At 39.7% G+C, this 15,306-nt stretch overlaps 2 protein-coding genes across 4 annotated transcripts in view; one reads left to right on the top strand and one right to left on the bottom strand.

Annotated features, from left to right (window-relative positions):
* The window catches only part of LOC308567192 (mitochondrial import inner membrane translocase subunit Tim23), a 32,939-nt gene extending 21,025 nt beyond the window's left edge, over positions 1-11,914 (bottom strand). Inside the window, exons 1-2 of the mRNA XM_081158523.1 lie at positions 11,591-11,914; positions 9,814-9,872 (exon numbers count right to left, since the gene is read on the bottom strand). Of these exons, the coding sequence (XP_081014649.1) occupies positions 9,814-9,872; positions 11,591-11,696 (165 nt within the window). The 5' untranslated portion in view covers positions 11,697-11,914. The remainder of the gene's footprint in view (positions 1-9,813; positions 9,873-11,590) is intronic.
* PARG (poly(ADP-ribose) glycohydrolase) overlaps positions 11,905-15,306 on the top strand; it is a 143,044-nt gene continuing 139,642 nt past the window's right edge. The window contains exon 1 of one of the 3 annotated variants that reach the window (XM_081158508.1): positions 11,905-12,387. In XM_081158508.1, coding sequence (XP_081014634.1) covers positions 12,168-12,387 — 220 coding nt within the window. In that variant the 5' untranslated portion in view covers positions 11,905-12,167. The remainder of the gene's footprint in view (positions 12,388-15,306) is intronic. The other 2 variants (XM_081158510.1, XM_081158509.1) reach the window with 2 other exon arrangements.

Raw genomic sequence — 15,306 nt, 5'->3', positions numbered from 1 at the left:
CCGAAAGGTCGTGGGTTTGATCGCCAGTTGGGGTGCATACAGGAGAGGACCAATCGATGTTCTCTCACATGCCTGTTTCTCTCTCCCTTCCCTTCTCTCTAAAAATCAATGAACATATCCTCAGGTGAGGATACTGTTCCATGTAACAAAAGTTTTCAAAGATCTTGAAGGAAGAAACCCTGGTCAAATTACATTAATTTGGGGTGGGGGAGGAATTCAGGAAATGAAAACTCTTGGTTTCTATAAAAATATGACTACCAATTTCCCCTACTTGTCTTCAACCCTTGTTGAAAATCTACTGACTATAAATGTGAAGTTTATTTCTGGCCTCTCAATTTTATTTTGTTGATCTATATTTAGATCTAACCATGTGCCAGCACCACAATGTCTTAATTACTATAGCTTGGGAGTAAGTTTTGAATTGGGAAGTGTGTGTGCTCCAATTTGTTCTTCTTTTCAAGATTGTTGGCTATTTCGTATCTTTGAATTTTCATATGAATTTTAAAATCAGCCAATTTATGTAAAAAAGCCTGAGATTTTGATAAGGGCTGTTGAATCTGCAGGTCGATTTGGAAATTGTTATTTCAACAATATTAAATCTTCCAAGAAACTGAAATACCTTCCAATTTATTTGTCTTAAGTTTTTTCAATAACTTTTGTAGTTTTCAGAGTGCAAGTTTTGCATTTTTATTGAAGTTAGTCCTAAATATTTTATTCTTTTTGATGTTATTGTAAATGGAATTGTTTTTGCACTTTCATTTTTATGGAGTCCATTGCTATTATATAGAAAAATAATTATGTATACTGATCTTGTATCTTTCAAGATACAAGATTCTCTTTCAATGTGGAAATGGTATTTGCTGAAATTGTATTAAACTAAGTTTTTTTGTGGTTTCCTTAGGATTTTCTATACACAAGATCATGATACCTGTAAATAGTTTTATTTCTTCCTTTATAAATCTGGATGCCATTCATTCTCTTGCCTAATAGCCCTGGTTAGACAATGCTGAATAGAAGTGGAGAGCGGACATCCTTGTCTTGCTCCTTCTTAGTGGGAAATATTGAGACTTTCACCACTAAGTATAACCCTAGCTTTGGACTTTCCCCAACCATGAGTTCCTTCTCTTTGGATTTTTTTAAAAACTTCATTTTTATTGTTGACACTATTACAGATATCCCCATTCCCTACTCTGCCCCCTTTGCCCACCTCCACTCAATCCCCATAGCTTTGGAAATGTTGATTAAAAAATTTATCAGATTAAAGAAGTTCCCTTTTATTCCTAGTTTATTGAGGTTTTTGTTTGTTTTTTATAAATCACAAAGGAATGTTGAATTTGATCAAAATCCTTTTCTGCATCTACTGAGCTAATCATATAGCTTCTCTCCTTTTCTGATACAGTACAGTACAATGATTTTCAAATGTTAAATCCAACCTTGCATTCCTGAGATATTCAACAAAACTCTTTGAAGTTTCTTGATCAGTTTAGTCCAGTATCCTAATAAAAAATTAAACCACCAAAAAATCAACCACAAAAAAACACACACCCCAGCCAGGCAGGAGTGGCTCAGTTGGCTGACTGTTGTCCTGAGCACCAAAGGGTTGCTGGTTTGATTCCTGGTCAGGGCACCTGGTTTGCAGTTTGATCCCCAGTGGGGGAGCATGTGGGAAGCAGCCAATCAATGTTTCTCTCTCACAAGGATGTTTCTCTCTCTCTTTCTAAGCATGTCCTCAGGTGAGGATTTAAAAAAAAAAAAGAACAAAGCAAAACAATACTGAGCTCAATGTATAAACCTTAAAATGCATAACCCTAATTTCAATCGTTTATCCACAGACTTCTGAATAATGTTAATAATAATTTGATCTAATAAAATAAACTCAAGCCCAGCCGGGCGTGGCTCAGCGGTTGAGCGTCCACCTAGGATCCAGGCGATCGGGGCACATGCCCAGGTTGTGGGCTCGATCAATGACTCTCTCATCATTGATGTTTCTGTCTCTCTCTCTCCCTCTCCTTTCCTCTCTCTGAAATCAATAAAGATATATTTAAAAAACAAACAAACAAACAAAAAACTCAAGTAATTAAGTACATTTCTATTTTAATATGTAAGGATTTGGTTCAAGATTTCGTTTAAAAAAAGATTACCAGGCTATACTTCATTTATGTTTAACTTACTATTAATGATTTCTCATAACTTTGTACTAAATCACTCCAATATTTTTACTGGAATTCTATTTAACTTGTTTTTCCATCACCATTTATCCCCCCATACCCTTATACCCCCGCACCACAATGTTGTCTATGTCCATGAGGGGTTTTTTTCCGCTCAATCACTCCACCCCCACTCCCACCAGAACTATCTGCCTGCTCTCTATCTATTAGTCTGACTCTGTTATGCTTCTTAATTCAGTTTGTTCATTAAATTCCACATGAGTAAAATCATATGGTACCTGTCTTTCTCTGACTGGCTTATTTCACTTAGCATCATGTTCTCCAGGTCCATCCATGCTGTTGCAAAGGGTAAAATTTTCTTCCTTTTACAGGCGAGTAGTAGTCCACTGTGCAAATGTACCATAGCTGTTTTATCTGCTCATCTACTGATGGGCACTTGGGCTGCTTCTAAAGCTTGGCTATTATAAATAATGCTGCAATGAACACAGCGGTGCATGTATTCTTTCCAATTAGTGTTCTGGGTTTCTATGGATAAATTCCCAGAAGTGGAATTGCTGGGTCATAAGACAGTTCCATTTTTAATTTTTTGAGGTAACTCCATACTGCTTTCCACAGTGGCTGCACCAGTCAGCATTCTCATTAACAGTGCACAAGGGTTCCCCTTTCTCCACACCCTCGCCAGCACGAGTCATTTGTTGATTTGTTGATGGTAGCCATTCTGAAAGGTGTGAGGTGGTATCTCATTGTGGTTTTAATTTGCATCTCTGATGAATAGTGACTTTGTACATATTTTCATATGTTTATCGGCCAGCTGTATGTCCTCTTTGGAAAAGTATCTATTCAGGTCCGTTGCCCATTTTTTAATTGTTGGTGTGTTTTTTTGGTGTTGAGTTTTATAAGTTTTTTTATAAATTTTGGATATTAACCCCTTACCAGATATATTGGCAAATATGCTGTCCAATTCAGTGGGTTGTCTTTTCATTTTGTTGAAGGTGGAAGTCTAATTAATTCCTTGTTTCTTTTAAAAATAAATCTTTAACCTGTGCTCTGATCACTGCCTGTTGCTTATGATCACAGAGGTGCAGACAAATAAGAGCGCAACCATTGTTGTTGCATGCCCCACCTGCTGCTAAGTGACTTCCAGAAGATTTAAAGTAGAGCGGTCACATTTTTGTTTTTCCTTCTTTAGGAGCCAGACATTAAAGACTAGGATATTCAAAAGCAGCTGCATATAAAGGGAAAATTAAAAAGTGGGATGCCCAGAAAAAAGTACAGGCTCAGAAAACAACTGAGAAGAGCTTAAGTTTACACCTCAGGCTGGTTCCCAGAACAGAGACAGTCTATAATTATTTATGTACCAAAACAGTAACAACAACAATGAAAAAGCAAAACTTGGGAAAGGGGGTGAATCTGATTTCCAGTGTGTCCAGTTTTCAACAAAATCACAAGGCATACAGAAGAAATAGGAAAGTATGGCCCATTCAAAGTGAAAAAATCAACAGATATGTCCCTGAAAATAACCTGGTGGAGACTCTATTAGGCAAAGACTTCAAAAACAACTGTATTTAAAGTCAAAACAATGTACAAACAAAATAGAAACAGCAAATCAATAAAGAGATGGAATACTTAATGATTGAAAACGTCCCAAATTTGATGAAAGAGATGAGTAAGAACATCCCAGGGCTCAATGAACATCAAGATAATTTCAGAGGCCTACAATGAGACACATTACAATTTTTAAAAGCCAAAGACAAGGAGAGAATCGTCAAAGCAGTGAGAGAAGCAACTCATCACATTTAAAGGGTCCTCAGTAAAATTACTAGCAGATTTCTCAAGAGAAACTTTAAAGGTCACAAGGCTGTGGGTCAATATATTTAAAGTGCTAAGAGGAAAAAAAATGTCACCCAAGAATCCTGTATCTACTAGAACTGTCCTCCAAAAGTGAGGGAGACATTAAGACATTACTGACATTACCAGAAAAACAAAAGCCGAGGAAGTTCATGACCACTAGACCCGAGCACTACAGCCCTGGCTGGTGTGGTTCAGTTGGTTGGGCATCGTCCAGTGTACTGCAAGGCTGCTGGTTTGATTCCCGGTCAGGGTACATGCCTGGGTTGTGGGCTCAATCCCCGGTCAGGGGCATGCAGGAGGCAGCCAATCGATGTTTCTCTCTCCTTTACTCTTTCTCTAAAAATCAATAAAAAATCTTTTTAAAAAAAGGGGAGGGAGTACTGCAAAGTGAAATGAAAGGCCATTAGACAGTAACTCAAAGCTTTATGAAGAGAGATGATCTCAGCAAAAGCAAATACATAGGGCAGTTACAAAAGTTAGTATTATTATAACTTTGGTTTGCCACTCCACATTTTGTTTTCTATACAATTTTAGAGACGAAAGCATTTAAAAGAATTATTAGATATGTTTTTGGGGACAGAATGTATGAAGATACAATTCTGTGACATTAATTAAAGGAGGGTAGACAGAGATATAAAGGAACAGAATTTTTTATATGTTATTGAAGTTAAGCTGGTATAAATTCAAATTCGTGGTATAACTTTAGGATGTAAAATGTAATCCCCATGTTAACCACACACACAAAACAATCTATAGGTGCTCTCCAAAGCACCCTCTCCCAGGAAATAAATAAAAAACAGAACCAAAAAAACCACCTATAGATTATGTACAAAGGAGATAAGAAAAAAACAAATATTTTACTACCAAAAAAAAAGTCAAACAAACACAAAAGACAGTAACGAAGAAAATAAGGGACAAAAAGCTAGAAGGCATATAGAAAACAGATAGCAAAATGACAAAAATCTCTCCTTACCAGCAATCACTTTTAACGTAAATGGATTAGCTCTATAACCAAAAGACAGAGAGTGGCATACTGGATTAAAAAAAACATGACCTGACTATCCAAAGACACAAAAAGATCGAAAGTCAAAGGATGGAAGAAGACATTCCATGCAAATAATAATTCAAAGAGAGCAGGGTGGCTATTCTAATATCAGAAAATATAGACTATAAATAAAAAAAAGTTACAACACACAAGGTAGTACTTTACATTAATAAAGTAATTCGATACAGCAAGAAGATATAACAATTATAAACATTTACTTACCCAATAACAGACCATCAAAATATAATTAAGTAAAAAGTGACAGAATTAAAGGTAGATATAAAAAGTTCTACAATAATAATAGCTGGAGCCAACAGTTCACTCTCAAAAGATAGCAACCATTATAACCCGACAGAAGGAAATATAGGACTTAACACAGTAAACCTACTAGATCTAAGAGACATACACTCTATCCAATATATTGTTCTCAAGTGCATGTGAGACATTTTCCAGGATAGACCATATGTGAGGCCACAAATTAAGTGTCAACAGATATGGGAAACTTCACAAATCTGTGAAAATTAAACACCCCCTTAATCAACAAAGAAGAAATCAAAAGGGAAATTAGAAAATCCTTTAGAGGTAAGTAAAAAATGAAAAATATACCAAAACTTATGAGACTCAGCAAAAAAGGTGCTAAGGGGGAAATTTATAGTTATAGTTGCTTACATTAAAAAACAGGAAAAATCTCAAATGAACAATCTAATTTTACAACTTAAAGAATTAGAAAAAGAAAAAACTAGCCCAGCCAGTGTGGCTCAGCAGTTGAGCATTAACCTATGATCCAGGAGATCAAGGTTCAATTCCCGGTCAGGGCACATGCCTGGGTTTCTGGCTTAATCCCCAGTAGGGGGCATGAAGGAGGCAGCTGATCAATGATTCATCATTGATGTTTCTACTCTCTCTCTCTCCCTGTCCCTCGCCCTTCCTCTCTTCGAAATCAATAAAAAGACATGAAACCCCCCCCACAAAAACCAAAACCAAAAACTAAACCCAGTGTTAGCAGAATGAAGGACATAATGAAGATTAGAGCAGAGATAAATGAAATAGAGAATAAGAAAAGAAAAAAAATCAATGAAATCCAAAGTTGCTTCTTTTAAATACCGTTAGCTAGATGGACTAAGAAAAAAAAAAGATTCAAATTATTAAAATCAGAAACAAAGGTGAGGATATCATTATCGATTCTACAGAATTAAAATAGATTATAGGTACTCTGAACAATTGTATGCCAAGAACTGGGATGAGTTTGATGAAATGTACCAATTTCTAGATACAAAAAACTCAGCAAGAAACAGAAAACCTGGATAGAGCTATAATTAGTTAGGTAACTGAATCAATAACAAAAAAATTTCACAACAAAGCAAAGCAAAGCCCTGGACCTAATGGCTTCACTGGTGAATTCTACCAAACATTTAAAGAACAACAAACTTTCTCAAACTTTTCCAAAACACTGAAGTGCAGGAAAATACCTGGAACACTTCATAACTCTTTGCATGAGGCCAGCATTACCCTGATAATAAAGCCAGACAAAGACACTCTAAGAAAGACAACCACAGACCAATATCCCTTTTATGAACACTGACGCGAAATCCTCAACAAAATACTAGGAAACCAAATTCAGCAGTATATTAAAAGAATTATACAACACAACCAAGTGAGATTTATTCCTGGAATGCAGGATGGTCCACCATAGAAAAACTGATCAATGTTAACATACCACATCAACAAGAATGAAGGAAAGAAAAACACACAATCACCTCAATTGATGCAGAAAAAGCATTTGACAAAACCCAACACACTTTTATCATAAAGGCAACTCAACAAACTAGGAATAGAAGTAAACTACCTTAACATAATAAATACCGTATATGGAAAAGCCAGTGAACATCATACTCAAAAGTTTTCAAGACTGCCCAGCCAGGCATGGCTCAGCGGTTGAGCATCGACCTAGGATCCAGGAGATCATGGTTCGACTCTCGGTCAGGGCTCTTGCCCGGGTTGCGGGCTCGATCCCCAGTCGGGGTGTGCAGGAGGCAGCTGATCAATGACAACTCTCATCATTGATGTTTCTATTTCTTCCTCTCCCTCTTCCTTCCTCTCTCTAAAATCAATAAAGGTATATTAAAAATAAAAATTAAAAAAAAGTTTTCAAGACTCAAAGCTTTTCCTTGGAATCAGTAACAAGGCAAGGATGCCTGTCTTTGCCACTTCTATTCAACACAGTACTAGGCAAGAAGAAACAAAAGGCATCCAAATCAGAAAGAGAGAAGTAAATTTCCTTTCTTCAGAGATGACGTAGAAAATCCTAATGACTACACAAAGAAACCTCTTAGAACTAATAAAATAAGATGCATTTCTACCTAACAATGAACAATCTGAGAAAGGAATTATGAAAACAATTCTATGTACTATAAAATAAAAGATAAAATAAAGACATGAAAACATATCCCATGTTCATGGATTGGAAGACTTAATACTGTTAAGATGTCAACACTATCCAAAGCAACTGACAGATTAAATGCAATGCCTATCAAAATACCAAAGATGTTTTTGCAAAAATAGGAAAATTGATCCTAAAACTCATATGGAATCTGAGTGAACCCCTAACAGGCAAGCAATATTGAAAAAGAACAATGCTGGTGGACTCACACTTTCTGATATCAAAGCTTACTAGAAAACTACAGTAATCAAATAGTGTGGCATTAGCATAAAGACAGACATAAAGGCCAAAGAAATAGAATAGGGAGCCCAGAAATAAACCCTCACACACGGTCAAGGGATTTTAACAAATGCCAAAACTATTCCACGGGGAAAAGATAAAACTGGATATCCACATGAAAAAGTGAAGCTGGACCCTATGTAACACCATATACAAAGGTTAACTCAAAATAGATGAACGATCTAAATGTAAAACCTAAAACTATGAAACTCTTAAAAGAAAAGAGAGGAAAAGCTTCATGACACTGGATTTAACAATTATATCTCTACACAAAAGACAAAGGGAACAAAAGAAGAAATAGAAAAATTGGCCATCATGCAAATTTTAAAATTTTGTGCAAAAGAAGACAATTATTGACAGAGTAAAACAGCAACTCACAGACTGGAAGAAAATATTTTCAAATCATGCATTTGATAAGGGGTTAATATTCAGAATATATAGATAACTCAACAAAAAAAGACCTAATTCAGAGGACTTGAACAGACATTTCTCCATAGAAGACAGATAAATGGCCAATAAATAGATTTGGGGTTTCAGTAGATGCCTGAAACCCTGAATAGTACTGAACTCTATACATACTATGTTTTTCACTAACCATTAGGGAAATGCAAATCAAAACTACAATGATTCACCACCTCATACTCGTTAGAACAGCTATGATAAAAAAAAAAAAAACCAACCTAGAAAATAACAAGTGTTGACAAGGACGCACGGAAAGTGGAGCCCTTGCTCACTGTTGGTTGGAATGTAAAAGTAGCATAGCTGCTGTGGAACACAGTATGGCAATTTCTCAGAAAATAATAGAATTACCATATGATCCAGCAATTCCACTTGTGGCTATATAACCAAAAAAACTGAAAGGGTCTGAAAGAGCTATTTATATTTGTACACCAATGTCTACAGTAGCACTAATCACAACAGCTAAAAGATGGGAGCAATTCAATGTCATGCAAAGATGAATGGATAAGCAAAATGTAGTATTATTCAATGGAATGAGATGAACCTTAAGGAAATTAGCTAAATAAAATAAGCCAGTCACAAAAAGACAAATACTATATGATTCAATTTATTTGAGATACTTACACAATATCAGAGACAGAAAGCAGGAGGGTGGTTGTCAAGGGTGGGGGAAGGGAGGAATGAGGAGTTATTCTGTAATGAGTATAGCAGTCCTCCCTTATCCATGGGTAATACGTTCCAAGACCCCCAGCAGATGCCTGAAACCCTGAATAGTACTGAATTCCATACATACTATGTTTTTTCCTATACATTTATATTTATGATAGTTTAATTTATAAATTAGGCACAGTAATAGATTAACAGCACTAACTAATAATAAAACAATATACTATACTAAGTTATGTGAATGTGATGGGTCTCTCTCTCTCGCTCTCTCTCTGGTAACAGAGAGGGCTACTAAGTGACTAAGGGGAGAGTGGCGTATACAGTGTGGATCTGCTGGATGATTTATGTCCTGTGCGGGAGGAAGGGGGAGATTTCATCACATTACTTAGAATGGCATGTGATTTAAAATTTATGAATTGTTTATTTCTGGAATTTTCAAATTTAATATTTTAAGAGCAATGCTGACCATGGGTAACTGAAGCCATGGAGTGTGAAACTGCGGGTAAAGGTGGACTACTGTTTAGTTTCAGTTTTATAAGATGAAAGAGTTATGGATATAGTAGGTGCTGATGGTTGTACAAATGTATTTAGTAACAGTGAACATAACACTTAAAAATGGTTATCTAGTAAATTTTGTTAGTGTATTTTACCACAATTTAAAAAATATGGGGGGAAAAACCAAACCCCAAAATCCTTTAAAGAGATTTAATCAACTAGTGTCAGGGAAGAGGTGCAAGCCAAATCCCCAGGTTTGTGAGGGAAAAAAGGCTGAATGTAGACCAGAGAACTGGTGCCTCCAAAAGTACATATTACAGATCAGGTGAACATAAATACCTGGCATTTAAAATTTTTTTAATGTAAGCAACTAACTAGTAAACTCATAAAAGGGCTAGTCTTAATCTTACCTGCACAAGATACCGTGGGTCCACATTTAAGTAAGGAGACAGAGGATTCATACCAGTCACTAGAGAGAAAACAAAGCATCATATTGCAACAAAAATTTTAGTTATTTTATTTAGCGTTAATTCTGGTAGTTTCATGTCTTACAATTTTGACTTACAGAAATGTGAAAATTTCTCCCACATTTCTATGCTTATTCTTCTTATTTGGCAGTTTTGGGGTTGCCTCCTCCTGCTGCCTTCAATCCCAAACCAGGTCTTGTAGGGGGGCTCAGGCTCCCACACAAAGATATTGAGAGTAACATGTACTGAATAATCAAAGAAGCATATAAAGAAGCATAGCCCAGGTCAATTATAATAAATGTAATTTCTTTCTATTTTGCTGCAAGAGTGCTTGCCAACTGTACAAACTGCAAAATAAGTCTGACAAGAAACCAATCAATTCCATGGAAAAAACAGCATTTGGGCTATGTGTTACGTATAAATATTTTATGGCAGTTCCATGTTAACAGTTGCTGACAGAGTTGATTTACTGTGGCGGGGTAGAGAATTCTTGGGCCATCACCACAGGGTTGGAGGTCGGGGCAAAAGAAAATGGAAACTCAAAAAGGCCAGACTTGAATCCCACTAACTGAAGTTAGGAAAACTTCACCCTTGAGCTGCTGTCCCTGACCCACTGTAAAATGGCCTCCTGCTCCCAGCACCACTGCCGTTCACACACTTTCCACTAACTGGTGTCTTTGTTACTTGGCTCACTTCAATAGAATGTAAACTCTATGAAAACAGCAGGCTTTTCTTCTTGTTTTTTTATTTTAACTGCTGAGTCCTGCACCCATAAAAGTCACTGGCTCACTGTAGGTGCTCAATCTCTCACTTTACCTACAATCTTGATAAAATTAATGTAACAATGCTTTGCCACATTAAGGCAGTGCCCTCTGTGCTCTAAAACTTACTATAAACTGTGTTCTAGGTTCAATTTTGACACAGGTGACACTAGGAAGTTGAAAGGACTTTTTTGTTCTTGAGCATAAAGGACCTAGCAAAATAATACAAGAATTTTCAAAAAAGTTTTATAAAGCCCTTATCCTCCACCAACTTCCTACTCTCTCTCAGTCCAAGTTCCGTTCATCCAGTCGAATGCCCACCCGCAGCGTCCGAAAGGTCTGGAATACACATTCCCAGAACTGAGGCAAGGGCAAAGGCAGGACATTCATGCCTCTGCATCCTCGATCCTGTACAGTGCCTTTCCTGACATTCTTTCTTCAGTCTGTAAGTGACCTTTAACGTGCAGCTCACTCCCCAGCTCCGCCAGTTGTCTCGACTCATGTTTCTTTGCTGCCGACACGTATTACTGAGTGTTCCGACCTCACGGCTACTTCGTGGTTGGGGACGACGCGGCTTTAAGCTAAAACGTTTTCTACGGAATCCTACTTGGAATACATTTACGTGTTAAGCTGGGCTCTCCCCTTAACGTAGGGCCAAACACACAGCCCACCACACAAGGAAATAAATGTGTGGGAGGAAAGAGAAGGCACAAAGCTCGGATATAAAGGGAAGGAAGCATGCAACAACTGAGCCCAGATCAACCACAGAGAGCGTGTCCGGGGTCCATGGCTCCAAAAACTCCTTCATGCTGGACGAAGCGGCAGCGAGGCACACCAAACGCACCCCTGACAGTGCAGACTGTGAACACCAACAGAAAACAGACCGCAGGGCGCGCCGCACGCCCCGCGTAGTCGCAAGAATCAGTCAGAAAAGATCGGAAGCTGCGGCCGATACTTACGCGGGACGCCGGCCAAATCCGCGTGCGAGTAACCAGCTCCGCCGGCGCCAAAAAAGCCGGCCAACCCCCCGGTGGTTTTGTTGCCGCTCCCTCCGCCGCCGTCCATGGCTCGCAGCAAACTGCCCGTCGGCCCCTCGCCACTGCCTCAGGCCGCGGTCGTCCGCTTGGCCGTCGCGCCTCAGTAACCGCGGGGAAAGCCGCGTTACTACCGACTCCTTCACACGCTGACCTTCCGGGCGCCGGTGTCCGCTAAGCATCACACTTCCGCTTTGCGACGTAGTACGACCCGGAAGCCGGGCGCGCCTAACGGCAGCTTTCCGGTGGTGGGAAAGTGAACGGAGCCAGAATCAGGGCGGCGCGTCCTGAGGCAGGCGGGTTACCTGTGGAAGAGGGAAGGCAGGCGACTGGGTAGGGCCTGGCTCGAGCAGCCGGCGGAGCAGCGCTGCAGAAGCAGGCAGCAGCAGAGAGGGAATGGTGCCCGGAGGCGCCGAGGAGGAGGCGCAGTCCGTCCCCCAGGGTTAGTGAATGAGGCTCTCCGCCCGGGCCGGCCCGGGGACTGTGCGGTGCGGGTCCCAGCATGAGTGCGGGCCCCGGCTGTGAGCCCTGCACCAAGCGGCCCCGCTGGGGCGCCTCTGCAACTCCTCCGCCGGCCGCCTCGGACGCCCGGAGCTTCCCCCGCGGGCAGAGGCGCGCCCGCGATCCCAAGGACGCTCCGGTGCAGTTCAGGGTCCCACCTTCCGCGTCAGGCTGCGGCCCGGGGTGGGCGGGACCGCTCCGAGGCAGCACCACCTCGCTTGGTACGTGGGGAAATAAACATCCTTGCCCTTTGTCTCGGCCCAAACCTTGGTCTCTGTGTGAGGACACAGGGGCTCCAGTCACTCCTGGTCTAGTGTGCACCACTCTTGAGGTCCCTTTGCTGAGCCACGAAAGCCACTTGTGGGGAAATGGAGCCACATTTTTCCCGTTGTGGTGAGAAACCCTGATGAGCAGTCACAGGGCGGAAAATGGGAGGCTCCACCTGTTTTCTTTACTCAGGTTTGACTGAGGAATTGTCTTAGTCATTAGGGAAATCTAATTGTGTATGTGAAACTTCAGCCTCTTGATTGAAAGAAACTACAAGGCAACTTCCGTCTATTAAGGTTCTGGTTCCCTAGGTGCAGAGCTGTTAACCTTAGCTGGCGCTGTACTTGACTCTGGTGTACAGGGTTGAACGAGCGAGACTCATTTGGCCTCTGTCTTTAGATCCTAAAATTTACGAGGAGAGTTAGTTACATAAGTCAGTATAATAAAAGGTAATGGATGTTTTGATATCTGGTAGGAGTACCTAATCCAGTATGGAATCAAAAGATAATCTCCTAGAAGATGAGATGCTTAATCTGAGGACTGAAGAATGATGAGTGCGCTAGGTGAAAAGGATGCTTGCTGTCAAGGGAGAGCAGTGAGAGATGGGACTGAGAGCTAGGCAAAGACCAGATCCTATTGGGACTTGTAGGGTTATGCACTTCATATATAAGGGCAAAGAGAGGCTGATAAAGAGTTTTCAGTAAGGGAGTGGCTTGATCAAAGGGATATATATAATCTTTTGGGGTTGGGGATAAAGATCTCTGTGCCTGGTGTGTGGAAAATGAAGAATGGATTGAAAGGGAGCAGAAGTGCAGGCCCAAGACTGGTTAAGGAGTTAGTCTAGGTGGAAAATAAGATGATTTTTACTTAGCTGTGGGCAATAGGGAAGGGGTGAAATGGTTTCATGTAGGAGAGAATGGGGTATGTGGGTCTGTACTCATAAGAAGTATATCTGTGCTGTAAATGAAGGTTTGGGAGTTTTTGGCATAAACATGGTAATTGACGCTATGGAAGTTAGATCATATGAAGCATGTAGAGGAAATAAAGGTGACCTAGGACAGAAACTTTAGGAACACTACCATTTAAGAGTAGACTGACGAGAAGCAGCCAGAGAAGTAGGAGGAAAGCCTGGCTTTTGTTATGTCATGCGGGAAAGATAGCATTTCAAAAAGGAGGTCACGCAGTCCTCTGGTGAGTGGTGTACACTTTTCTCAGGATTTAGAGGCAGTGGGGAGCAGACCTAAACTAAGTTGAAATATGAGCAGGATTTGCTGCATAAATCAGAGACAGAGCAAATTATATAGGCAGAGAGAACAGCATGTGCAGGAGGTGGTAGGACTGGAGTGCAGAATGACAGTATCAAATGACACTGGAAAAGTGGGCAAGAGCTTATCATGGACAAACTCGAGTGCCATTTCACAGTTTTTGGTTTTTATTCTGTGGCTAATGGGGAGCCACTAAAAAGCTTTTAAGAAGAGATATCATTTGGTTAATATTCTAGAGAAGATTGTTTAGACAGTGGCCTTTGGACTTTTTAAACTGTAATCCACAGTTTAAATTTCACCTAGTACACAGAGCAAGAAATATATGTCATATTTATAACAAATAAATTTTTTGTGAAATAATACTCTTACTATGTATGATACATTTTTATGTTGTCTGAATTATTTCATTAAAAAATGTTGGTCATTTGTAGTTTATAAAACACAGAGAAAGTGAAGACTATAGGCAAAGAGACCAGTTGCAAGAAACAAGTGTAGTTGTCCAATAAGTGATGTACCTGTTCTTCTAATGTTGGTGCTGTTTTGAAGATGGAGGGGAAAGGATGGGTTTAAGACTTCAGATATAGATTTTAGAGGACTTGGTGAAGGAGAGTGGAGGGGAGGGGGAACTGAGGGTGACCTCCAGGTATTGTATCTGGCCTACATGACAAGCTAATTTGTGGTCCGATTAACTTTATTTGCAGATAAAGGAGGAAAAGTTAGTTGCAGGTGGTAGGGGGCAGTCAGTCCTCACCGGTTGGATTTTCTGCAGAAATACTTTCTGCAGAAGATGAACCAAATTAATACTTAGGCTGTACTTTATGTGTATAGATGTTTTCAGTATACCGTCACAGGATGCCAATTAACAAAACATTCAAAGTCTAAATCTACCAAGAACTGTTATTGTTTTCAAATTTTTGAATTTTTTTTAGGAACTTGGTATTTAAAATTTTTATGTATAGTTACCCTAGGAGAAGTAGGAGGGATAAGGAGGTGAATATTTTTTTCAGTATCTTTAAATTTTGTGTTATTTATCTTCCTGGGCATATTTCTTACATTGATTGAAATGTTCATATTCTGCATATAGGCAGAATCTAGCTTGCCATTCACATTCTGATAGCTATGGAATGATTTTTCCAGTTGTGTTACTGTGGGTGCTACCTTTTTCTGCCCGTTACAGCTACCTAGAGTTTCTCTCCCCACTCCAGAAGTGGCCCAAGTGTAGGTTAGTGGTTGGTGAAAGGGGGCCTGGAGCTGGCTTGTCCACTATTCCCCATCCTTTCAGCCTTAGGGCTGTCAAAAGCATCTTCAGATCTCTTTCCTCATCTCAAAAACTCCACTACCCATTGCCCTTTGGTCTCACCACATCCTTCCTTCCCATACCTCATCTTGCTGCTGCTGGAGGAAAGAGACTTTTTGTGGAGATGCAGTGTTCCTTTGATATGCAAGCGAATTTTACAGATTTTGTACCTTTTGCCTGATACCTGTAGCACCTGAGTGATTTGCTCAGTGAAATGTGGTGATTACTGAGTGATGTTACTGATCAGGTTATGTGTAAATGGTGTGAAGTCAGAATAAAGTTGGATGACTACTGATCTCAGTGAGAAAAGT

The sequence above is a fragment of the Miniopterus schreibersii genome, assembly GCF_964146895.1.
Source record: "Miniopterus schreibersii genome assembly, chromosome: 14".
Classification (NCBI taxonomy): domain Eukaryota; kingdom Metazoa; phylum Chordata; class Mammalia; order Chiroptera; family Miniopteridae; genus Miniopterus; species Miniopterus schreibersii.
The sequence above is the reverse complement of the archived record's forward strand: the minus strand, read 5'-3'. Positions and strand labels throughout refer to the sequence as shown.